The sequence below is a fragment of the Microcebus murinus genome, chromosome 7 (assembly GCF_040939455.1).
Source record: "Microcebus murinus isolate Inina chromosome 7, M.murinus_Inina_mat1.0, whole genome shotgun sequence".
NCBI lineage: Eukaryota > Metazoa > Chordata > Mammalia > Primates > Cheirogaleidae > Microcebus > Microcebus murinus.
Window position 1 is genome coordinate 63734373 of NC_134110.1, and position 27094 is coordinate 63761466.

The following is a 27094-nucleotide window of genomic DNA, read 5'->3' on the forward strand; positions in this document are numbered from 1 at the left end:
TTTTCGTGATAAGACTAGGATATTATTTGCTTTTTCACTATACTGACACGTGCATGGGCAGAGCAAAGGCCAAAGGAGTAAAACTTCTGGGTAAAATGGATAAAGTTCAGCACCAAGTGAGGCAGTGGCCCCAGATTGTACCAGCAGTCAGTGTATGAGTCACTGTCATGCATTCAAGGATTTTTCTTCAAGTGCCAATTCATTTAACAATGACCTTGATAAAGCCGTAAAAACTATTCATTTTATTAAATGTTGGCCCTGAGTACATATTGTTTTAATAATCTGTATGAGGAAGTGAGTTCTCATAAAGACCTTGATGCATACTGATTAGGATGGTTGACTCAAGGAAAATCACGTATGTGGCTATTTGAGTTGAGCTGAGTTGTGAGCTGAGCTAGTTGCTTTTTAGTGGAATTCCATTTTTACTTGAAAACAAACTATGGTTATTCAGATGTGAATATTTGGCAGACACTTTCCCTAAAATGAACAAAGTGAGACTATCACTTCAAGGAAAACAACTGAAAGTATTTATTGCCAATAATAAAAATTCCAGCTTGAAAATGAGAATTTTAGAAAATGTGCCAGCATACCAATACTTAAAGGATTTATGATAAAATCTGTGATATTAATGAAAGTGCTCATTTGATATTGCATAATGAAATGTATCAACATTTGGAAGATCTGCTTAACTCAGTGAATCAGTATTTTCTAAATGACCAATGCAACATGCCAATACAGGATAGACCAGTGGATTTTAATGCAACGGGGTACAAAAAGTCATTGATATGATTTCAGAATCTACCAACCTTTAGGAAACCAACCCTTAAGAAACTACCACTTGTCGAATTTTCGTGCCAAATCAAAAAGAAACATCCACAAAAAATTATCTTAAAAGGGTGTTAAAATACTCTTCGCTTTTCCAGTTACAGATTTGATTTGTGTGAGGCCCAACCTTCTTCATCTCCTTCAACCAAAACAATGTATCACATCAGATTGGATGCAGAAGCAGATATGGAATTGCAGCTGTTTTCCATTAAGCCAGACATTAAAGCAACTTATAAAAATGTAAAACAATGCCACTCTTCTCACTAATGTTTTCATTAAAAGTATCTTATTTATATTATTATGTAATAGGCTTATTATTTTAATGAAGAAATAATTTTTTAAAATATTTCTAATTCAATAAACATTGAATAGATATAACCCATGGAGACAAAAGCTCTTTGGGGTCCTCAATAATTTTTAAGAGTCTTAAGGGTTCCTGAGATCAAAATGTTTGAAAACCACTTTCCTAGACCTTGTTTGATACATCTCTCAAAAATCACCAAATCTAAAAGTATGAATTACATACTCTAAGTCAACAATCTATTGCACTGTTCAAGAAAATCTTACTAATAGGCATATATTAGGGATATTTGAAGCAATTTCTTACATTAAAAAATGAATTTCCTAACTGAAGCCTATTTAATATACGTGTCATAATGTAGGCAAGAAGAGCCTAGGGCCCAAAAAAGACCCTTAATGTTTTCTCCCTTGCTGATCCTGACTTTAAAGTGCTCACTTCTAATTACTACACTATTAAGCTGCACTATAAGTGCAGACGTAACCTTTATAGAGGACAATTCTAATCTGACACTTTAAAGGTCTCATCCTGCCTGAGAAATCTGTCACATGTGGTGCAAAACGCCTGCCATCAAGAGCTCTTCTTGACAAAATGTCAGTTTGAGAGCCATGCACCCAGGCCCCCAAAACACTCCAGAGCAGACGCCATCCTGCAGTGAAAGTTCATATGAAATCAACATGACTTAATTACAATCATCACACAAAAATCAGATTCTATGCCAATGATACATGGCACTTGGAGCTTATTTTACAAACATTAACTAATTAATCTGCCAAACATCCCTGAGAGGCAAAGACATAATGATATATGAGTTGACAAGCTAATTATGTCTAATTATTCAAAAGATTTCCCCCTTCCAAGTGGTTTTTATTGCCAGTTCAGAGAAGTGGTCCTGCTATTTTCTTAAATCAGTTATGAAAATCAACTGTCTCTTATTTCATCCAGAAATCTCTTGCTACAAAACACCCACATTTCTTTGTGGAACAGATCAACCTGTACCATTTTCCACTTGAACAGCTCGTAGAAACTCCAGGACCCCAAATATTACTCTAGTGCTAAACTCACAGTTCGACATCTTTGCTCCTTTTTTATCCCCAAGCCATTTTGATTATTATCCCCAATTGCTTTGACCAATTTTGCTCTGCTGTTCTCTTTTCCTTCTATTGTATCTTTCTGCAATGAAGAAACAAGCACAGACCCTACCTATCAACCATGAGATTTCTTTCCCCCAAATTTTGAATCAAAAAGCCAAAGTTGCCTTCTCTATGCTTTCCTTCCTGTTGTCTCCCTTTCTGGAGCCCTTCTTAGGTTTCTTCATGCTCTCCATAGTCTCTCGTTTCTTGTTCCACGTGAAATTTAAACAATTTTGTTTTATCTGATAATTCCACTTTGGCTTCTAAATTTTCTCCTCAGCAGCAAGTTGGGCCTTGAAAGTGAATGCCATGTGTTTAAAAACATTGCTAGAAGACATTAAATGGGATTTTGCCATTCATGAAAAAAAATGATATTATATAATTATGTTTATGTTAAAATGCACAGATTTTTGCAGGAATGGGAAATAACAATTCTTATGAGAACTGTATTAGTCAGAATTCTCCAGAGAAACAGGATGTGTGTGTATATATAATACATATGTATGTATGTATGTAAATATATACACATACAGAGAGAGGGAGAGAGAAAGAGAGATTTTAAGGAATTGGCTCATATATGTATGGGGCCTGGTAAGTCCAAAATTTGCAGGGCAATCTGGAAATTCCAGCCAGAGTGGATGTTGTAGTCCTGAGTCTAAGGCAGTCTGAGGCAGCATTCCCTCTTCCCCCGGGAAACCTCAATCTTTGCTCTTAAGGCCTTCAACGGATTGGATGAGGTCCACCCACATTATAGAAAGTAATCTGCTTTACTAAAAGTTTACTGATTTAAATGTTAATCTCATATTTTAAAAAAATACCTAGGCTGGGCGCAGTGGCTCACGCCTGTAATCCTAGCACTCTGGGAGGCCTGAGGTGGGTGGATCGCTCAAGGTCAGGAGTTTGAAATCAGCCTGAGCAAGAGTGAGACGCTGTCTCTACTAAAAATAGAAAGAAATAAACTGGACAGCTAAAAATATATAGAAAAAATTAGCCAGGCATAGTGGCGCATGCCTGTAGTCCCAGCTACTCAGGAGGCTGAGGCAGGAGGATTGCTTGAGCCCAGGAGTTTGAGGTTGCTATAAGCTAGGCTGATGCCACAGCACTCACTCTAGCCTGGGCAACAAAGTGAGACTCTGTCTCAAATAAATAAATAAATAAATACCTTCACAGCAACATCTAGCCTGGTGTTTGACCAAACACCTGGGCACCATAGTCTAGCCAAGTTGACGCATAAAATTAGCCACCACAAGAGCCTACCTTGTTTTAGAAAGCATTAAGGTGACAATATTTTTATTTTTGTAATCCTACCAGCTCACAAAGAACCTCCTCTTCTAAGTGGTCACTTACTATTTATTTGATGAGGAAGTTAATGAATGTATGTTAGGCTTGTATTTCCAATAAAGTTGTAAGCTTGAGGGACATTATTTCTCTTGCATTTCCTGTAACCATAGCAATGACATAACCTACATTTTCTGGGGTAGGTTATGATTTCAAATGTTCTGTCCCATTGTCACACCACATTCCTGATTTTTAATTTTAGAAACATGGTCATTATATCTTTAACAAGTAGTTGCATGCTGAACGTGGTCTGTAAATCCTAATTAGTAAATACTTCCTGCTTGAAATGGAATTTCCAGCCAGTGGACATTTTGTTTAAAATATGACAAAAATACAACTGGGGGAAATTATCATTTCTCTTCTCATTTACTCCTGAGATACAAAATATGATCTGGTTCTCATGTTTTAAATTTTCCATGTCCAGTTTTCAGGGTGTGGTTATAATGAATTGCCAAACCAATATGAAGTAAGACACTCAGTAATCAAGGGCAAGTTTATACAGTGTTGAACATTTTTTTTAGGGTGAGTGATCTTGCAGGTAATATATCCTGGGAAGGGCTTGTACAGAAAGGGAGGGACACAATTAGACAAATAAAAATCCCTGTTTATGGTTTCCCTGTGCAGGTAATAAAACCTTATGACTTTAGGAGGAAGGCTAATGAACTTTTTAATACATAATAAGACAGTAGAATTCAGGAATAAATAAAACATTAAGCATTTTTTTCCAATAAAAATTATGGCTTTTCTTGACTGCTGAAATTATTTTCCTACTTTATAATCTGGTGTGATTTTTTAAACTGCTAGTTTGTTCCAATATGATATCTCAGAGGAGAACAAATTATACCACTTGGAATTTAGATAGGCCTGCTGAAAATTTAAAGCTATCATATAAAAATGAGTGATGAATTATCTTCAGGGAAGCCACTAAGTGCCTGAACTAAAAGCCTTTGGATAGCGAGATTTAGTGACAACTTAGGTGCAGGGTATGAAGCTACGGGAGAGATGAAAGATGTCTTAGCTGTGGTAGGAGACTGGAATTATGCTAATCTCATTATTAGATACAGAAAAATTAGGGCAGAGAACCAGTTTGGAATATTTAGTAGAAGAGTGAAGGTGCTGAGTGACTTCGAATATGTTGAATTGAAGCGAACCATGGCGATACCCTGGAAACAACTGGAAATACAGAATAAGAATGCAGGTGAAAAATCAGAACCAGAGCTGAAAGTTTCCATAATCTTTATTATTAGAATTTAAATGAAGTCTAAAGTACTGACCATGATTATCCCACCCTCACGTCTACCCCAGGCCACAGATTTACTCTTCTTGGCCCCTGGCTGGATGGAGTAACCTGCAGGCTCCGGACTCGATTTTCACTCCTTCTGGAGCATGTGTTCGCCTTCCTCACCTGGAGTGCTCTCTCCTTTCTCCGTCCCACATCCCAACAACCCCACATCCAACTTCAACTCAACCTTCATGTCTCACGTCAGATGTTGCTTCCCTGACTACCCCTTACACGCACATGGATGCGTGTGTGCAAACACACTCCTGTGCTAGGTTAGCTGCCCTCCTGTGAGCTTCCAGAGTTCCTGGTATTTAGTCCCCCTTTATACTATGTTGTAAGATCCTGCTTACTCATCTATTCATCCAGCTTGGGTTTAAGGCTCCCCAGGGGCAGGGATTGCACATTTGTTATTTTTTGTTTGTTTTTTTTATCATGATTAGATGTATTAAGTGTTTACTCTGTCAGGCACCAGCTAAGTACTTTTAAAGTTCTCATAAAAGATATATTTTTTAATGCATCTGGTAGGTAAGAACCAACCCTCTGATTAGAGACCACCAGATATCCCAAGATGTTGCAGGGAGAGGGATTAGTACCTTCTAGAGCCTCCCTCTCTTCCCCTAAGTAGCCAGTAGAGAAAAAAGAAAACCTGTTATATAATGCAAAGAAGATAAACGTTCTTCTAGACTTACTTCAGAGTCAGAAACATTCTGAATCGGAACATTCTCTCATTTCACAGATGAGAAAAACGTGGCTCAGGGAGGTAGAGGACTTGTCCAAGGTCACACAGCTGGTTAGTGGCAGAGCCAGAGCCAGAGCACATGTAGCTTCTCATAGCACAGGCCTCTTCATAACCCACACGCTGCCTCCCCAGAACCACAGTGAGGGCCTTGCAGGGTGGGGCGTGTGTTTGTGGGGCTTGGTGGGGACTGCCCTATTGGCTGCCAGGAGGCAAAACTCACCCTGCCTCCTCACACATGCAGCTTCTTCATGTCCCCAAAACACTCATGAAGAACCCAAATAGGCCACAACACAAAGCAGGGCCCTGCAGAGAGAGCTATCAGACTGGTCCTTGCTTTCTTTATCGTCTAAGACACACCAGTGCTGTGAATCTGGATAAATAGGACAGACACTTGTCAACTGAAGAATGACGGGGTTCACAAATTTGGAAAGGAGAGCTTTATTCCTCATAAAGGGTTGCGATGTGCAGCGTGGTCATACTGACAAGCTTAGGAAGCAGAGCCTCTAGCCAGAATGAAGAAACAGGCACTTCTAGGGAAAGCGAACAGGGATTTATGCTAAGTAGGGTGGCTAAATATACATATTTAATGAGCTATAGGGGAAGTCATGAATATTTATGAAAGGATAATCATATGCATGCATAATTGAGCTTCAGGTGCCTTCATGGGTCCCCTGTTCAAAAAATGGCAGCATTAGCATGATCCAAGGATGGAATTCTCAGCCCCCTGATGTCAAAAGGTGAAACAAAGGACACGAAAACTCTCACTGCGCATCCTCCATAAACCACTCTGGTCAGTAGTCTCTTCTCAGGAAGGAATGCTGATCAGTTGTGTCCAAACCACAAAGGGAGGAGCAGCACTCTGGTTGAAATCAGAAGTGTAGAAAATCTGTCCAAAGGGTTAGTTCTGTTAACCTTAGGGAGGAAAGGCTGATGGTAGGTAATGAAGGAGGGGATATAATGAAGCATATCTGACTTCCCATCCCATCATGAGTAGGAACTTAGTTTTAAGGTTTCTCTGTGGTCCCCTTGGCCAAGTAGAGTTGTTTTCTTTTCTTTGTTTCCTTTAAGCACATGCAAATCCAGAGAAGGGCTCCTCGGAGGAAGTGTGTCTAACTCTGTAGAGCAGCCTTGGTAATTGACTGGCTAGACAGGTTTAGGAAGCCTGCAGGAGACACAGATGATACTCCATGCTGATCCTGGAAAATTTCACACACAGTAAAAATTCTAATTAGCAATCTGGGCCTAAAGCTGTTCCTGGGTGCTGCTCTCCAGGCATCAAGCTGTTCTGTGGCACGGGAGCCCACCAAGCCACAACTCGCTGTCCCTGCACACACACACACACACACACACACACACACACACACACACACACACGCCTGCAACTCCCACTTCCATCTAGGGTGTTCTGTGTCCCTGACATACTCTGTCTCCTCCCAGACCCTTGCTTTGGTCACACTCTTCTCTCAGGCCCTGCCCGAAGACCACAACCTCCTTGAAGCTTTTCTATACCGTGTCTAGCCTGCTAATCATTCATTTTTCTGGAACCCAAGATTAATATCCTCCTGTATTTAGCCCTTAGTTATCTAGTTCATACTGAGTATGTACTTATTAATCTTTCTGTGTGTGTGTGTTCTCTCACCTAAACTGGAATTAAGCCACTCAAATTAAGGGACAGATCTAGCCTCCCCAGTGAATTCCAACTTCCTTCCTGGAGCAGTGCCAAGTGAGCAGTGTGCACTCCATTAAGCCTTGGATGCCGCTGCTGCTGCTAACAGTGATGATGATAATGATGAAGGAGGAGAAGGAAGGGAGGAGGAGAAAGACAGAAAGTAATTTCTATTCAGGTATAAAGGTCATGGAAACCTAAAGGACAAGTTAGATTACTGTAGAGATTGAACTTCTAGCCAAAGAAAAATGGTCTAAATGATCAAACTGATGTCTGAGAAACTTCTACTTGCCACATTTGTCACATCTGGTTTCATAGATCAGTTCATTGGCATTAAATGCAAAAGCGGATTGTCTCTTCTATTCCCTTCCTCGAGGAGCATACTGTGATGGTTAACTTTATGTGTCAACCAGACGGGGCCCCAGGGTACCCAGACACTTGACCAGATGTTAGTCTGGGTGTGTCGGTGAGGGTGTTTCTGGCTGAGATTAACATTTGAATTTGTAGACTGAGTAAAGCAGACTGTGCTGTGCTCCTTAATGTGGTGGGCCTCATGCAGTTGATTGAAGACCTGAATAGAACAAAAAGGCTGAGTAAGAGGGACTCCTGCTGCCTGAACACTTCAGAGGGAACATCAGTCTTTTCCTGCCTTTGAACTCTGACTGAAAAACCAGGTCTTCTTGGGTCTCAAGCCTGCCAGCTTTTGGACTGGATCTTGTATGACTCTGGCTCACCAGGTTCTTGGGGCTTAGACTGAAATACACCACAGGCTCCTTGGTTCTCCAGCTTGCCGACTAGAGATCTTGGGACTTCCCCTCTGTGATCATGTGAGCCACTTCCTTATAATAAATCTCTGTGTACATGTGTGTGTATCTCCTATTGGCTCTGTTTCTCCGAAGAACCCTGACTAATCTATCTGGGCTGTCTTAATTGAGCAGCAGAAGTCCTGACTCCACCGCAAGCCAGCAGTAGACATTAGATAAGCATTCAGCTTATTCAAGCTGGTGTTTTTGCTTTTGCTTTTTAAAAATGTAAATTTTGGCAAGGCACAGTGGCTCATGCCTATAATCCCAGCACTTCAAGAGGCCTAGGCAGGAGGATCACTTGAGGCCAGGAGTTCAAGACCAGCTTGGCAACATAGTAAGACCCTTGTCTCCACAAAAAAATAAAAAAATTAGCCAGGCATAATGGTACACACCTGTAGTCCCAGCTACTCAGGAGGCTGAGGAAGGAGGATTGCTTGAGCCTAGAAGTTTGAGGTTGCAGTGAGGTATGATGATACCACTTCACTCTAGCCCAAGAGTAAGACTCTATTGAAAACTAAATAAATACATAAATAAAAAGAAAATATTTAAAAATATTTTTTAAAAACACAAATGTTCTGCCTACTTTACAGAGCTTTCGTGAGAATCAAACAGGATAATAGAGGTGAGAGTGTAACAGAGGGAATGGTCTGAGAAAATGGCAAAAATGTTTTTTGTCTCTTTAAAACGTTTTTACCTTTTTCAAGAATGAAAACCTATATCTCTGTCTCAGGCCAGTCGTTCGGAGGGGCGGGGTGGGGGTTCCTTTGTTCTTTGTGCTACAGGAGATAGCTCAGCAGAATTGTCCAGGCTAAGGTTCCGGTGAGCAGAGGCCACAAGATTGTCTTCCTTGTCTTCCCCAGACATGGGACAGATCAGAATCATCAACTATAGTTAAACAACAATTGCCTAAAACTGAAAACCCTCCCTTTAAAAGCTCTATATTTCTACTTCTTAATAGGAATTGGTACTTTAAGATGGGAGTCTGCCATTTTCTTCATTTGCTGACAAATTAATAAACTCCTCTTTCCTTCTCCTCAAACCACTTGTCCTCAATCTTCTTGTGTGGCCTTGGGGACAAGTGCCAAGCTTTTGATAACAAGAGCATTTGTAAACCATAAGCTAGAAGGGAAAGTTAATACTATGATGTGGATAACTACCTCTTGACCTCTGATCTGTGGCCATTTGTCTAGCTCTGTGTTTCTCACTTCAGGGCATTTTTCTTTATCAATCGCATCTAAAATCTGTTGTGTTGTCACCTCAAATTAAATATGCTATTTCTAAAATTAAGGTTCTTATCTTACTTCCCTCAATACTTTGTCTAGTCTGTGACCAGTCTTATATATAACAAATCTATGATGTGGTAATATTTGAGGGGCAGTTTTGCCTGCCCCACCTCCATCTGCCCAAATTCTTACCATGACAGAAATACTCCTTTGGGTTAAGACCTTGTGTTACCAGGAGAGTCTATTTAGAAAGCAAATAACCACAGAAGAAAGAGATCTATTGTGTTAACAACCAGGCATGGATTCATTCCCAGGTGCCTCTTTGAAAGTAGAGAGTGAAGGAATGAGAGGTGAGGTAAGATGGGGTGGTGGGGGGAGATGTTGGGGTGCTGTCCTGGGCGGGACCCAGCCTTGGGCAGCCCTACAGAGTCAGAAGTCAGTAAAGGCAGGTGGGACAGGGTGTAAAAGGAACTGTAAGGAAAAAGGCCTTGAAAGAAGCCAAGAAAAGGTCAGAGTCTCAAATGGGCAGTGGGCACTAGGTTAACATTTTGTCAATTCAGTACTTTTGTTTAGTGCTGGCTCTATTCTTGTTTCTTCAGGCTTGAGACCAAATACTCTTATCAGCTCTCTCCTCCCTTGGCCTCTTCTCCCTCCCTCGAGTGATCACTCACTACACCCTGCTGTTTTAAATTCCACATCGCTTGGATCCTGCCTTCATATCTTGTTCCCAAAGACACAATTCTGCTGCAGGTCCTGAGGGTCATACCAGGACTGTGCTTGATTCCTGATTCCTTGATCCTTGATTCCACCCCAGATGGGTCTCCCCTACTCTGAGAATTGTCTCCTTCATGTGTAAACTGATCCTAACATTCCTTTTCCCAGAAGCCCCCTGTGACTTCAAAGTGATGCTCAAATAAATCAAACTTCTGGCTCTTCCCTGATTCCTAATCTGGTCCTTATCTAAGGTTCTTTTTAGTAATAACTGACATTCTTACAGTGAATTATTTTTTGAAATATTATAGTTAACTATAATCTGGCTGTCCCTCTAATACTCAACTGAAACTTCTCAGGAAAAGATCACCAATGGCCATCCCTTATTGACAAAGCCAATAAACACATTTCATTTATTGCCTCAGTATCCTCGTTGTGCCTCTCAATGGCACCATTCAACATGCCTTCATTTTTGTAATTCTCCTGCCCAAGTTTCCATGTCACTACTCTATGCTGGTTTTCCACAATACCGGCTATTGCTCCTGTCTGCTCAGCATCCCTCTCCTCACCTTGGTGATGTCTCCACCTCCCTGAGTACCGTGGGCACATGACCCACGTGGGCCAATCACAATACTAAATCTTTCTGTTTTCAGTGATTGGTCCAGGGATTGGTCACATGTTCTAAATCAGGCCAATCAGAGTTTTTCATCTAGACTTATAATCAAAGTTGGTTGGGCATATCCTTGAGTTTTGGTTGGGTAATGCATACCCTCAAAATCAGTGGCTTTTAACAACCAAAATTTATTTTCTTGCCCAAGAGTCTACAGGTCTGATGTGGCTCAGACAAAGACAGCAAGAACTGGCTTCAGGTTCACTTCATAGATTTCTTTATCCCCCCTGGAGCAGCGGCTACTGGGGGCATTCTCTTCTCAGGGAGGAGAACAGGAGCACAGGACAAGCAGGGACATGTGACACCTCTAAAGGTCTTGGCTGGAAACTGTCATACTGCCTCTGACTACATTTCCATTGGCCAAAGCTAGTCATGTGGGCAAGCCCAGCATCACTGGGAGGATGCCGCTAGTGGGAGAAATGGCAGTCACTGAGCGATGGGTGGGGATGCATGAGACAAATATCCCTGCATGTGGGGGCATGAAGAACTGGGGACAATAATCCAACCTGCCTCATCCCCTTACTTTTCTGAACTCAGGCTTAGAAATGGACATCAGGATCTGCTGTGACCACAGTCCTACCACGTGAAGCTGATCTTCTGGAGCCCATATCCCAAAACCAGTTTCCTAGATCCAGTGGTCCAGCTCCACCCCTGCCTTCCTGGGTTTTAATTACAAGTTAATCAATTTCCCTTTGATTTGGGATCCTGTCACCCACATGCCAAGAACCCTAGCAAATCCATTTTCTTACTTCTCAGGTGGTCTTTGTTGGCCTTGGGCTCTGTGCTTGGCTCTTTTCTCTAGAGTAGAGGTCAGCAGGGCCAAATCCAGTCATCCTCCTGTTTTTGTAAGCGAAGTTGTATTGAAGCACAGTCATATGCATTCATTCACGTGTCGTCAGAGGCTGCTTTCACACTGCAATGGCAGAGTTGAGTAGTTGTGACAGATACCATATGGTCCACAAAGGCTAAAATATTTACTATCTGGCCCTTTACCATTGCTCTAAAAAGATGTTGGCCATTTGTTCTCCCTGGCCAGTCTCATCCCTGCAGGTTAGTGAGTCCCAAATCTATTCCATGGCCCTGACAGCACCCCTGCACCTTAGGGTCATTCTGCACATCCTTTTCTGCTTGAATATTCCACAAGCTCCTCAAATTCAATGAGTCTTGAAATCAAACTCTTCCCCCCAAACTAGCTCCTCTTTCCTCTTCCCCAAATCAAGAAATAGTGCTGCTTTTGTATACAACAGCCCCAACTAGAACACATCTAGACTCTTCCTTCTCTCTCCCTCCCCTGCCCTGTTGATAGGTTGTGCTGGTTTCACTTCTAAACATTGCTTACGTATCCCTCCTTCTCTCCAGGAGAGAATCCTCACTGGAGCCATAGCAGTCTCCTGCTAGTCTCCTACCTCTGGTGTTTCTCCCCTTAGAACCACACCCAAACCTCGCCTGCCCTTCCAGCAGGGGAACGCTTCTCACAGCACCAAGTTTGTCCTGCTGATCCTTTATCTGAAGTTACTCAGTGGGGCCCAGCGCTTTGGGAGGACAACGCAGGAGGATCACTTGAGCCCAGAAGTTCAAGGTTACAGTGAGCTATGATCATGCCACTCTACTCCAGCCTGGCAACAGAGTGAGACCCTGCCTCTAAAAATAAAATAATAATAATCAATAAAGTTACTCAATGTTTCCCCATTAAGAGTTGAGTCCAACCTTGACAACCCAACACACAAAGCCTTCAATTTTCTGGTCCTGCCAGCCTCTCTACTCCCATTTTAGGATATGTTTATCCCAAGACTAATGTGGATAGTCTTGCCTCGGTGCCTTTGCTTATGCTCTGCCCGCTGCCAGCCCTGTGCACCCCCACCTCCCTTCCTCCTGTGGCGAACACATCTCAGGATTCCCAACAGTCAGCCCCCTTTCTAGGTAGTCTTCCCCGGCTGCACCTGCCTTCCTACCCTGAGCTGATGGTATCTTCTTTGTTCTCTCCCATTCTCATGCTGAAGTTAACTTGTAACGCTGGCTCTCCCTACACAATGTGTCTGTTCACTCACAACAGTGTAAGCTCCTGAGAGCGGGGCCCCTGCTTTATTCAACTTCCTGTCCTTGGCTCCTGGCACAAAGTAAGTGCTTGGTGAACTGAGCTGAAATACAAGCTGTTTTTCACTCACATTACCTATTACTTAATGTTCACAAAAGCCTTGGAGATAAATATTGTTATGCCTACTTTATGAATTAGGAAACTGAATCTCAGAGACGTTGCCCAAAGTCATGCTGCTGATAAGGAGCAGAAGACTAAATCCAGGTCTGCTGATCTTGAACTTTTGGAACCTCTGATCACATAACCTTGGGTTTTCTTCTGGATTCATCTTTTTGTATTAGTTAAGAAATATAGTTACAAAGAGCATATATGACATTAAGTGTATACCTTTAATAACGATAATAATAATAGGAATGCCCACGTAACCCATCACCCAGTTTAGGAATTAGATCATTGCTGACACTTTGAACCACCATTCAAATTTTGTGTTTATCATCCCTTGCTTTTCTTTAGGTTTTTCCCACAAATAGATGTACTCCTAAACAATGTATTGTGTAATTTTGAATGCTTTTAAATAATGCTGTATATAATCTTCCATGGATTTGCTTTTTTAACCCAACATTATGTTTGCAGGCTTCATCCATGGTGATGTGGATACTGGGTAGCTGTGGTTCAGGCAATTGCATTGCTGTGTAGTATTCCATTATATGAATGTACCAAAATTCATTTTCTCACTATTCCTGCTGATGGACACTTGAGCTGTTTCCAGTTTTTTTCTGTTACAAAGAGTGCTGCTATCCTTGTACATCTCTCCTTCTGTCCATGTACAGAAGCTTCTCTGGGGTATGTACCTAGGAGTAAAATTCACAGGCACATCTTCAAATTCACTAAATACTGCCAAATTCTTTCCAAAGTTAATAGCATCAATACTGAATAAGAATTTCTGTTGCTGCGTGTCCTTACCACCAATTGGTATGTAAATTTTTTTACAAGTGTGTTTTGCCAACCAGCAGGTGTAAAATGGTTCTCATTGAGAGTTTTAATTTGCATTTTTCTGATTACTGGCTAGATGGATGTATTTTATATGTTTATTAACCATTCATATTTTTTCTTAGGAAAAATACCTGTTTATGTCTTTGCCCATTTTTCTCCTGGGTTGTCTGACTTTTTCTTATTGACCTGTGGGAGTTACTTATATATTCTGGATGTGAATTCTTTTTCAGTCATATGTGTGATAAGTAAATGTTCTCAGTTTGTGACTTATCTTTTCACACTTTGTGGTGTCTATTGATGTATAAAAGTCCTTAGTTTTATCGCATTTATCAATCTTTTCCTCTGTGGTTTGTACTTTTTGTATTTGTTTAAGGAATCCTTCCCTATACTTATTAATAAATGTGTTATAAGTAATGTTTATTTATAACACAACTAGTGTTAACTGAATTGTGCTAAAGATTAATTTTTTAAAAAAAACTGTTTTGTTAATGCTGCAAGTGGATGGTCCCAGGCAAGGTAGGCAAAATGTAACCCTGCTCTCAAAGTTTCTGGTAAAGTGCACTTCAAATGACATGGCACGAGGATAGAGTTCTTCAAATTAACTTTGGAAGACAGACCTCCACATTTCAGTGCTGAGGACAGGAAAAAAAATCAAATGCTTTTGGCATCCTGCGAAGGGAGCAGGATATCTCCAGAAGAAACCCCACAAGAGGTAGAGGCCATCACAGAGTACAGAACAATCTCCACAGCTCTGCCTACACTGCTGGGACCAAAATAGTTCGCATGGCATTCCTGCCGCCTCCTTGTGAACTGTGGGGAAGGAACACTGGTCACGAATTCTTCGTTTTAACCACCCCCACACACTAGGACAGCAGCAGCAACCGCAGTGGCATCTTGGCGTCTGGAGAACAGCACGTGGTGGGCTGTATAGCATATCATCCCTGCACCGAGCACCGTCTTCCTCCCCAAGTGAGAGGTTCTTAACAAATGCAAAGACACTGAAAATGTTTTTTTTTTTAATTAGAAAATAAAATGGGAACGAGTTGAGTGTAGCAGAGTGTCAACTAAAGAAAAAAGCAAAGCTTTTAAAGAATTAAAGTCAGTTTTGTTCAGAAGTCATAGTGAAGACTGAAAACAGAGGCCTATAGCCCAGGAGTGTTTCAGTTCACAGTTTAAAGACAGATGGTGGGGGGTTCAGGATGTGCAAAACCACATCAAGGTTTTGGTATCACCTGGTTATAGATTGCTCAAGTGCATTTGGGAATAGAGTGTAGAAGCATAATCGCTAACCCCATCAGATGTTATCTCACCTGTAGGAAAAGGCAAGGACTGGGGTAATTTATCTTTTAAGCAATATCGTGACTCAGGGGCCGTGTGCTCTATCCTGTTTTGTCTCTAAAGTATCTTTCCAGAGAGTTGCATATCATCACAGAGTGAGAGGCTTTGTGAAATTATATTGGCAAGTGGACACAAGCAAACCTGGCTTTTTACATTTGCTGCTTTGTCTCACATGAGTATGGGGGCCAGATCATAAAGGATCTCATATGCCAGGTTTAAAAAGTGTGAACTTTATTGTGTCAATGGGGAGGTTTCCAGGTATTTTAAACAGGAAAGTAACAAAATCCATTTAGTATTTTGCTTGTTAGCGACTGTACAACTACTTACAATCTGGCAGATAGAAAATACTAATGAGTGATTGAATCAGGCTCTGTGGGTTTCCCTCCCACCACCACCACCCCAATTCCTGTTCGTCCTGACTGGCAGAGCTCACCTCTCACTTTCAAGCCTAGAAATGCCCAAGAATCATTTTCCCAGCCTCCCTTGCTGCAGTACCTCAGGGATGGCAGAGCAGAAAGATGGAAGTGACATCATAGAACCACATAGAGACATATCCCTCTGGAGATAACAGATAGTTATTTTTAAAGTCACTCTTCTTTGGATATTCTGTTACTTTTGCCCTAAAGCATACCAAGGGAAAGAAGTATTAATAAAATAACTGACATGAATTAATGTGATGTCATAAAAAAATATAACATGTTGTTGCTATGATTTCTGTCTTGAGCCATTGTAATATCTGGCCTTTAATATCTTTGGGTTTTGGTTGTTTTTATATTCGTGGGTTATTATTATGATGTTCCGTGCATAACGCTGTTTTAAGTACTTCTTGTAGGGCTGGTCTTGTCTTGGTGAATTCTCTGAGCCTTTGCTTGTCTGAGAATGTTTTTATTTCTCCTTCATATACGAAGCTTAGTTTTGCAGGGAATAATATTCTAGGCTGGGCATTGTTTTGTTTCAAAAGAGTGAGAATGGGGCCCCAGTCTCTCCTTGCTTGTAAAGTCTCATTAGAGAAGTCTGATGTTATTCGAATTGGCTTTCCCTTGTATGTTACTTGCTTCTTTTGTCTTACAGCTCTTAGAAGGGCCTCTTTAGTTGATACTTTGGTTAGTCTGATGACTGCATGTTGTGACGTCTTCCTGTTTGCGTTGAATCTCCCAGGGGTCCTCTGAGCTTCTAGAACTTGTATATCAAGATTTTGAGCAAGGCCTGGGAAATTTTCCTCTATTATATCTTCAAACAGCTTGTCCAACCCTTGAGTGTTGTCTTCTTCCCCTTCTTGTAACCCTATGACCCTCACATTAGGTTTCTTCACATAATCCCACAGCAAAGGACTTGAACAGAAAGTTTTCTAAAGAAGACAGAAGAATGGCCAACAAACATATGAAGAAATGCTCAACATCTCTAATCATCAGGGAAATGCAAATCAAAACCACAATGAGATATCACTTAACCCCAGTGAGAATGGCCTTTATCAAAAAATCTCCAAACAATAAATGCTGGCGTGGTTGCGGAGAGAGAGGAACACTCCTACACTGCTGGTGGGACTGCAAACTAGTTCAACCTCTGTGGAAAGCAATATGGAGATACCTTAAAGCGATCCAAGTGAATCTACCATTTGATCCAGCAATCCCATTGCTGGGCATCTACCCAAATGATCCAGTGACACTCTACAAAAAAGACACCTGCACTCGAATGTTTATAGCAGCACAATTCATAATTGCAAGGCTGTGGAAACAGCCCAAGTGCCCATCAATCCAAGAATGGATTAATAAAATGTAGTATATGTATACCATGGAGTACTATTCAGCTCTAAGAAACAATGGTGATATAGCACATCTTATATTTTCCTGGTTAGAGCTGGAACCCATACTACTAAGTGAAGTATCCCAAGAATGGAAAAACAAGCACCAGATATATTCTCCAGCAAACTGGTATTAACTGAGTAGCACCTAAGTGGACACATAGGTACTACAGTAATAGGGTATTGGGCAGGTGGGAGGGGGGAGGGGGGCGGGTATATACATACATAATGAGTGAAATGTGCACCATCTGGGGGGATGGTCATGATGGAGATTCAGACTTTGGGGGGAAGGGGGGAAATGGGCATTTATTGAAACCTTAAAATCTGTACCCCCATAATATGCCAAAATAAAAAAAATTAAAAAAAAATATATAACAAACAGACACTTTTTTCCTTCAGCTATTTATTTGAAATAAATCAGCCTCTTAAAACTAGGAATAGTTAACTATCATTATTAACTGTTCACCGAACATTTTGGATCCTCAAACAAAAAACTACACAACCTCCAAGATGACGTGTGTTGTTTCTCTGTATCTGAAATAACCTTTTCTCACTTTTTTTTCTCTCATTTGCACATTTCCCCTAAGAAACACTGAAAACTTTCCCCTTGTTCCCTCCTAGGCAGCAATGTCTCTTTCTTGAAGTCATGGAAGTCAAAGCACATTCTCTAAGAAAAATCAGCGTTGTGTAAACAAAAGAATTGCAAGTTCCAGAGCTTCAGGCAGCAATATGATGTGCTCAAAGTGAAAAATTCCTTACAGATCATCTGTAGTAACACATTATAATTTGAATACAGGTAAAACCAGAACATCTGGTTAGAGTTCCTAAGACCATTAACACTGTCTTCCATCCTAAATTCATTTACACAGTAGCTGGCAACTTGTCAGCGATTCCTTCTGGTCCCATCTGAAGTAAACCCAATCCATTCACCAAATCCACGCTGGGGTCCTCCAGCCACCACTGGGAATTCCTTCCTTCATTCCAGGAATATTTACTAAGGATCTACCAAATGTTGGCACTAAGACTTAATCGCTCTAATCTTTACTCTCATCTTGCTTACTATGTTTTGGGGATACGCATTACTTTTCCATATGCGAACAATTTAAAAAAATATAAATGAGAAAAACTAGATGGAGATGGAGAATTGGAATTGCCAGCTAGAGACGGGGGACGGTAGCTGCTTAGGTTTGGTCCATGTCTCCTTTCTCTCCCACTCCCTTGAGCGCGCTGGAGACGACCTCATTCTCGCAGCCACAGGTGCGGACACCCGGCAGGACGGCCGGGATCCCCGCGGGCACCTGGCGCCGGGGGCGGGCGGGCGGGCGCCGCACCTGCGGCCGCGCGGGGGCGGGAGCCAGGTGGCCTCGGCGCGCCCGCCTCGCCCGGCACCGCGCAGGAAGTGGCTGCGGCGCGGCCCGGGCGCGGCTCGCTTCCTCGCGGTGCAGCCCGGCCGGGAGGCGGCCGCGGCCCGAGCCCGAGCACCGGGAGCGAGACCGAATGGCGGGCCCCGGGGACGCCGCCTCGGCCGCCCTGGACGAGCTGTCCCTGAACTTCTCGTACTGGGTGCCGGGCGCCGGCAACGGCTCCCTGTCGGGCGCGTGGTACCGCAGGAACCAGGTAAGGGCCGCCGCCCTGCAGCCCCGCGCAGCCCCGGCGCCGGCTCCGGGCGCCCCTGCGCTCGGCCGCAGTCCTGCCACTCTCGGGAGGACACCCACGCTGTCCGAGTGGGAAGGGCTGACATGTGACGTTTCCACGCACTGACTTAAACCAACACCCTCCCTCCCCCCCGCTTATTTGGGAGAGCAGGGCGCCCAGGGCTTCGGCCTGACCTCTGCGGGCTGGCCCTGGGCCTCTGGGCCCCGACGGATCCCGCCTCCCCAGCCCTATCCCGCCCTCTTACCCCCGGAAGGATTCTAGGAGTGTGGGGAGTGAATGGTACTCATTTTCACCCCACGATCCTTTTACAGTTAAAAGAAAAGTGGCACCCCATTCTCAAAAGCAGGGAACCCAGTAAGGGCAACCAAATGTCAACTCACGCAGATGCCCCGTGTGTGTGTGTGTGTGTGTGTGTGTGTGTGTGTGTGTGTGTGTGTGTGTGTGTGTGTTGTGCACAGTGTCTCAGCCCAGCTCTCTCAGCCCAGCTCTTCCAGTTCCGTGCCAGGAACGGTGATATTCTCAGGTTGCAACTGTAGGGCCCTTTGGGAAAACATTGCCAACCTAAACAAGGCCAGTTTACACTGAAAATATACATTTAACAAGATCAAAAGGGGCTGGAGCACCCCATTTATTTTAGGTTTGGTTTAAGGTCAGATAAAGAGCTCTGGCCAGCCCTCATTCATATTCTTTCCAGTGGGGGCCAGTGAGCTTGAACACTGGACTCCAGGCTTCCTCCTGTTTCCATAACTGCTGCTTTGTTCTTGGTCTTTAACAAAACATTGACATTTTTATTTTACAACAATATAATCATAAAATATCTGTTGCTATTGGTCTAAATCAGGGATTTTAACCAATAACCGAAGATCTAGATTCCTTATTTATGCTTGAAAAGTATCTCAAATGCTAGTTTCTGAACGAAGAAGATAATTTTTTGTAAGGAATAAGATGAGTAAGCATGTCCACCTTATTAATTTTCAAGAGGGAGAGTATTGCTTTAAGTCCATTTCATCACAAAACATACTAAAATATGAAAAATGAGAAGACTCAGAGCCTCTTTTTGAATGATTGTACCTTTTCCTCATTTCTCTCCTTCCTTCCACCCACAGGAATTACAAAGAAAAGAATCACTTTTTATGGGATGTTCTTTGAGTCTATCTGTTACATTATGCTTATACTGGATGCATTCCCAATAAAAGTTTAAGAATGACTTATCCCCTCTTGGTAAAGAATTAGAGGGTTAGTAGATGTGACCTACTGTGGCATCATCCAAAACAGGAAAACATTGTTTTCGTAGTGGAAATTTCTGTAGTCATTAGTTTTCTTTGACATTTCCTGGAATTCTTGATTGTCTTGGCTCTCTGATACCCAAACACACATTATCACATGACACAAATGTGAGACAAATAATGTTTGCAAAGCTTAATTTGCCTTTGACAGTGTGTATTTATACAGGTTAGAAAGGGTGTATCCAGAATATGCTAATTGTAATTACTGAGCTGACAACTTAACTATTGCTGGTTTGGGATAAGACTGTTACCAACTTTTCCCATTGTTTTATTTTTTTTTCTTTTATTACAATTGGGAAAGAAGCAACTTTTCCCATTGTTGTGCAAATTTAGGCTATCTTATAAGAATGTGAAAAAGGAAAAAAAAAAAAAAAAAAAAAAGAATGTGGTATTTTACCCTTTCAGTAATTGTATTTGTTTTAAGCATAAGTTAAAATTAATCTTTAAACTTCATTCAATGAGCATTTTATTGAGTGCCTCTAGCTGTCTAGGCCAGTACAAGTAAAATGTAGTATAACTTTTCTATTCTTTTCTTTTCTGACAGTAGCAGAATAGAGATGGCTCAAAATGGGGTGGTTCCAGAAAAACAAAGTGTGAGATAATAAGTTTTTGACTCCCACAATCAAAATTAACCTTGGTCACTGGCTAGCCAGGGTTTAATGATGCTTGCTTCTGTCAGTTTGTCACAACTGAAATATTTGCAGCATCTCTTTGCTGATAGCCTAGCCAGGTACCTTTCTGAACATTTCCCTACCTAGGGTACAATTCTGCTGTCATTCTGGTTGCAGTGGAAAATGGAGACTGACTGTAAGGTGAAAATATGGTTTAGGGTCTTAGATATAGTCATGGATTGCCATGAAGGACCGGTGAAGAAGTTTGGACTTTATCTTTTAGACAATGGGGAGCCACTGAAGATTTTTTTCTTTTCTTTCTTTCTTTCTTTCTTTCTTTCTTTCTTTCTTTCTTTCTTTCTTTCTTTCTTTCTTTCTTTCTTTCTTTCTTTTCTTTCTTTCTTGAGCAGGAAGTGCAAGAATCAAAGCAAATTAAATAAAAGAAATTTAAAGTAGGATTAGCAGGATATAGAGGACTCAAACAGGCCAGCTGTGGACGAAATCCAGTCCATAGATGTGTCTTGCTTGACCTGCAGAGGAGTTTAAAAAATGTTTAATACATTGCCAACATTTAAGAATGAGATTAAATATAAAATTTCAAGTTTCCATCATCTCTTTAAAGATTAGAAGTTCTAGCAACAGAGCCCTTTTCCCACATGACCACAGTGAGCTGGAGCCTCCACTGTAGCCTCTCCCTTTGTTCTCATTTCTTTTACCTATTGGCCCCACCCCATAGGCATTTAATTGGCAACCAGCACCAGAATCTGTTGACTTGTACTTGGGCAAGTCCCTTAATTTCTCCATGGCTTGGTTTCCTTACCAGTAAAATCAGGGTTGGACTAGAAGATCTCCAAGGTCTCTTATGCTATGTGGTTATATAAATTAGGGCGAAATTAGCAAGATTGTAAAGGGAGTGGACAGGAGAAGAATAATGTGGGAAATATTGTGAAGGAGGGTTTTGCTGTTGCCTCTTTAAGTTTATGCATATTGCTAAATACCCAAATGCACAATTACATTGTTGAAAAGGTTTATTATACATAGAGTGAGGTGAAACTTCAGAATTTTTTATGCCCTTTATTTGAACTTTTGATTTTCAGTGGCTTGAGTTTTTAAAGTCAAGATATTTAAAGGAAAATTGGTACAATTTGGCAGGGAAGAGGCAAAGTGAAGAGATTGACATTTGTTATGCAGTTACCATGTGACACTTTATAGCTGTTATCTCATTTAAGCCCCTCAACAACCTCATTAAGATAAATATTACCCTCACTGTTCATATAAGGGACCTTGTGTTAAATAACGTGCCCCACTGTCTTAGAGTAAATGCCTGTAACTGCAAAGCTATATTTAGGCCATGCCTAAAGGCCATTGCTAGAAGCCAAGGCTTGAAAACAGTGTGGTGTAAGAATAAATGTGAAGGAGACCATGAATGTGGCTTCTGTTGCTGTATTGAAAAAAACAATCATGTTAAGCTTTGTATTGCCCTTTTATTGATTTTGCTTTGCTACCATCTATCTCTTTGCTGCTGGTAGCTGCATGTGACTGTCTCTGTCTCTTAAAAAAAGAAAAGTGTCAAAACTTGCAAATAATCAAAGGGCTGGGTAGAGGTTGTTGGTCCTTTCCATTTCCTTCTTAAGAAAAATCCTTTTTCTGTTTTATTTTGTTTATATTTACAAATATATTTGTTTGCTTTTGTAAAGGAAACAGTTATATTTGTTTGCTTTTGTAAAAGAATAAATAAGTCTCCTGGTCCCTGTTAGAGGAATAGTTTTAATGCCTTTGTGAAGTTGGCAGACCAGGTATTTGCATTTAGATCTACCTGATACCCTCCTTATGGCTTGATTCATACTAACTAGTTGTAATGTTCACATTGATGCAGTCAAATCCAGGCTGTGGGAAACTCTGGCAGTTTATAGGTTTATGTGGCCTAGTTTCTTCAAAAATCATTTTTATAAGGAAAAAAAGGGACAGAATGGATGGTGGGAGAATCTATAGATTAAAATAGACTTAAAAGACATAGCAGAAAAAAGGCAACTACAGTTGTACCAAGGGGTACACACTTGGGTGATAAAACTATACGGAAAAGCAAGAAAGTGATTGCCACAGAGACAGGCCGGCGGTTTTTCAGGGACAGGGAGAGGGTTTTGATGGGATTAGGGCAAAGGGAGGGCTTTGACAGGGGCCCAATTTCTGTTTCTTGATGTGGATGGTGGTTACAAGGGTGTTTGCCTTATGATAATTCATTAGAGTGATTTGTTTATCTAAATATTTCTCTTTGCAATTGTCTATATTATATTCTACAATTCTAAAAAGTTTAAAAAATAATATTAGCATTGCTATGACTGTTCAACTTGCATGTTTCACCTGGGTGATGCAGGATATAGTATGCCATAGTCATTTTGTTTGCTTATGAGAATTATTTAAACAATTTCTTTTAAAATGTTAATGATTATTCAAATTGGCATTTGAGAGCTTACCATGGAAAGCATGACATTCCCCAAAGTTATCCTTTTTGTTTCTGTATCATGCTGTTTTAAAAGCTCAACCTCTTTACTAAATGTGTTGGCAAGTTTCTCAATTTCTCCGTTTTTGGGCTTTCTCTATTAAAATGGAAATAATACATACAGACCTTGTAGGGTTGCTGTAGGAATAAAATAATGCATATCAAATAGTTAGCAAAGTACCAGACACATAGAAAGTACCTGATAAGCACTAGCTATTATTAGCAGTAGCATAATCAACCTATATTATAGGCAATGTCATAAAAATATAGATCTCATAATTAGTAATTTGGGGGGTTCGCCCATTAAAAATGGAAATAAGAAAAGTCATGTCAGTTATTTGATGTAACTTTGCTTTTTAAAACTATAACCACTGTTTCTCTATATCTAGGGCCTTCCTCACTCCCTTTGATGTTTGCTTCCCTTTTACTCTCCAAGAGTAGTCATATTCCAGAACTCCTCCTAATGAGAACATTTGATATCTTGGAGTGCTAAGGCAAGGATTATTCCCATGTCTTCTGCCATTTTCCAGACTTCTAGGTTTGGAAAGATAGGGTGTGTAGCACTGGGAACAGCTGACAGAGGTGTTTGGTGTCAGTAGTGTGATCATATTTCATAGACCTTGCCTGTTGTTTAACCGATCAGCAGGACCAGCACCCACAACCAGGGAAGGCTCATTCAGGTTTAACATAAGACTTTGTGCCATTTATTTTACCTGGATTTTTTTTTTATTTTGAAGGACCAATTCTTTTGTTATTTAGTTTATATCTTTTATTACCTATTCCCCTCCCTATGTTCTAAGAGACTTACATTTTACATAAAGTCAAAGTTCTTCACTCCATCTGTCATGGCCCACCAGGTGTCTTAATTGCTATATGGGCTGGCATATAACACCCACTTCTCCTGTGCATAGTTCCCAGGAGGTACACGCCCTGGTCACTTGCCCAGCCCTACATCACTCTTGGAATGGTATCTTGTCATCTTTGGCAAGGTGCGGACTGATCTCTAATGTAAATATAGACTATGTGTGTTTAGCCATGAGCTCTACACCTCCCTGAAGATTGTTTTTGCCCTGACATGACTCCTTCAAAGGCCTACCCTGAGCTTGGCATGTCATACCTGGTCTGCATAAAATGAAGTCCTGCTGTCTGCCTATGACCTCAGCACTAGTTTCCTAAATCACCTGTTTTAGTTCTTTTTTGTGCTACTGCAACAGAATACCACCGACTGGGTAATTTGTATACAATAGAAGTTCATTTGGCTCACAGTTATGGAGGCTGAGAAGTCCAAGGTTGGGGACCCGCATCTGGTAAGGGCCATCTTGCTGCATTATAACATGGCGGAAGGAGTCACATGGTGAGAGAGTGCACAAAAGAGAGCAAGACAAAGCCAAACTCACTTTTATAACAAACCCGCTCCCACAATAGCAAGAGTAATCCATTCATGGGGGCAGAGCCCTCATGACAGAATCACCTCTTAAAAGTCCCACTTCTCAACACTGTTGCTTTGCGGATTAAGTTTCCAGCACATGAATATTGAGGGACACATTCAGACCATAGCATCACCTCACCTTCTCTGTAACTCTCAAATTGTTTCCTTCTTTAGGAACTTAACCACTGGCCTGAATTCTTTAGCTTGCCATAGGAGTCAGTCTCTCCTCTGGCCTTTGAACTTAGCTTCCCTACCACAAATGCTTCGTAAAGTAAGAGGCTTTAGGTTGCAAGTTATGGAAAAACCTAACTTTAACTGGCTTAAATAATAAAAGAAATGAATCCATTCTTGGATTATATAAAAGGCCAGAAGAACTCTGGGTCAGGCAAGCCTTGATCCAGGGATTCGAACAATACGTTGAACACTCAGTTTCTCACTCCTCATTTTAAACTTTTGTTCCTCCGGTTTTTGGTTCCACTTTTATCAGATTCATACCTCTGGGCTACATATTCCCTTTCACTCCCAGGAGGGAAGAGCTTGATTTTCTCAACCACTAAAGAAAAAACATGGGCTTTAGTCCAACTGCTTGATGTCTGGTCCGTGTCCTGTCCCACACCAGTCACCAAGGCCAGAGTCCTGGGGCCTGGTGTTCCCAAAGCACCTTGGTGAGGACTGGACGCCCACATGACGGTCACCAAGAGAAGGGGATACTGTGTGGCCCAAAGAGAGATGCCCAGCGAGTGGGCTCGAGTCCTGTCCTGAGGATTGTTGTCTTCATGAGAAACCCTCAGGCGAACTCCCCTCCCAGCTCACCCAGGACCTTCCCTTTCTATACCCTGGCTCACAGGAGCAGACCCCCCTCCCCCTGCAAATAACTCCTCATTTAGCCTGCCTTGTCTTTGCAAGTAGGACCTAGACAGTAATCTCCTTAAAAGCTTAGATTATAGATTTAATTTCTGAAACATTTTTGTTAACATCATCTCTAAGCAATGACTTTTTTCCAAGTTCTAGACGTATCCACTCCCCTCCAAAGAAATTCTGCAAAGGCCTCTGGCCTACTGATGGAAAAATCAAAGGGAGTCAGCTGTCAAAGGCAGTGTCCCTTGCTTGGTCTCTGTCTTGCCTCTACTTGCTTGGCAGTTGCTTTACCATCAACAGCTGCCTTTTCAGTAGTTACGTAGGAATCTCCTAAAAGTTTAGTGTCTTTAGATGACACCCGTATGGTGTGTGAGTGTTGCTGTGTGGAATCCTAGAGGCCATGTTAGCATCGTGAGTATCTCATTCAAGTTCGAGGTGAATCATGTGAATTCTTGGGGGTGGTCTTTATTTCCTAGGGCTGTTTGGGAGATATCTGCACTGAGTTCCCTCTTTAAGCCCACTGTAAGCCTTATCAGCTAATTGACAATGAGGGCCTGAAATGCAACCAACATTCTGTGCAGCAAAATCACGAGCAGAGAGCAGAGAACTCTTCTCAATATGCAAGTGATATTGAAGAAGTTTTCGCATGGACCGTGGCCTCAAAAAGTAGCTGTATTTTTGTGATATACGTGTGTGTATGTGTGTGTGTGTGTGTGTGTGTGAGAGAGAGAGAGAGAGAATGCTTTAGAAATACTTGAAAAACATTTGAAGAAGTGGTTTGAAGTCACCCTCCTTATATTATCTGATGGATTATTCACATTAAATTTCCAGGACTAACATAGTACTGTTATGTGTAAATAAAAGAGCCAAAACAGAAATGGAAATACTGTCATATGCCTTTGGGTATGGCTGCTGGTGTCACAGCAATGGAGAAGGGGGCAGTTCTTTGTGAGCAAGGTTTGAACAACCCCAATGTTGTAAGCACCACAGCCGTAAAGAAGAGGATAACTGTGAGTCACACGTACTGCATTCTGTGAGTCTTTGAACTACACTTGCAGAGCCAAATAGCAATTACCATCCATGAGTCCTCTGGGTGTCGCATGTGCATTGACCACGAGGCATGGTGGGACCTGGCTGCTGGACCAGTGGAATGCGAGGATTTTGCCAGGAATAGGGAGTTTGGGGTTAGGAAAAATTAGCTTGGCCGTGAGGACTGGCCCTTTAGAGTTAATGAAGAGCCCAAGTCACAAGAGATACAGAAAACTTGAACTTGATTCCAGCTTTGAGTTCAGAAACATCTAGTCTTGTGGGTGGTGGGGGCCACAGGAGTCTCTGGCAGAGATGAGGCAATGGGTGGCAATGTCACGATCTCTCCCCGTATTGAGGCAGAAACTCACCCAGTGTCTGGTGCCTGCCATAGACGACAGAGCTCAGTCTTCAGGGGAAGCTGCTGGCAAAGTACTGTCTCAGTTCAAGGCAGGCATCGCTCCCCCCCACAGCAGGTATGGACTCTGGAAACCCCCTGGGTGTGGGGGAAAGTGTTGCAGCTGAGGAGCTCACAGCACCCAGCTTTACGGGAGGAAGGCTTGTTCCAAACCTGGGCTGGCCCTGCAAAAGGCAGCCTGCAACCCTGCTTCTTTCGAAACAAAGGATTGTGGGTTGTTACAATTATTATTAGAAACATGTTCTTGCAAAATATGAAAGTTATGGGGCCCCATATTGATCTGGACGCAAACGATAGCATTCCTTTGTGTTCAGCGTGTCTGTCCTTGTTTCAAAGATTCCCTCCCCAGTATTATACAGGATTAAGTTGTAATAGATCCAAGTTTAAGACTTCCTTAACTGGAACCTTGCCTTCTCTTAACTATTGTTGCTTTTTTAAAAAAAACAAAGTAT

The 27094-nt window shown here is 41.7% G+C and overlaps 1 protein-coding gene across 3 annotated transcripts in view; it reads left to right on the forward strand.

The window, feature by feature from the left end:
• Positions 1-27094, forward strand: part of NIPAL2 (NIPA like domain containing 2) — a 114590-nt gene that overhangs the window by 11639 nt on the left and 75857 nt on the right. For 2 of the 3 annotated variants that reach the window (XM_012762001.2, XM_076005134.1), the window contains exon 1: positions 18255-18475. The exons of the other annotated variant lie outside the window; for it this stretch is intronic. In XM_012762001.2, coding sequence (XP_012617455.2) covers positions 18356-18475 — 120 coding nt within the window. In that variant the 5' untranslated portion in view covers positions 18255-18355. Of the gene's footprint in view, positions 1-18254; positions 18476-27094 lie in introns of those variants that run through there. 3 annotated transcript variants of the gene reach the window in all.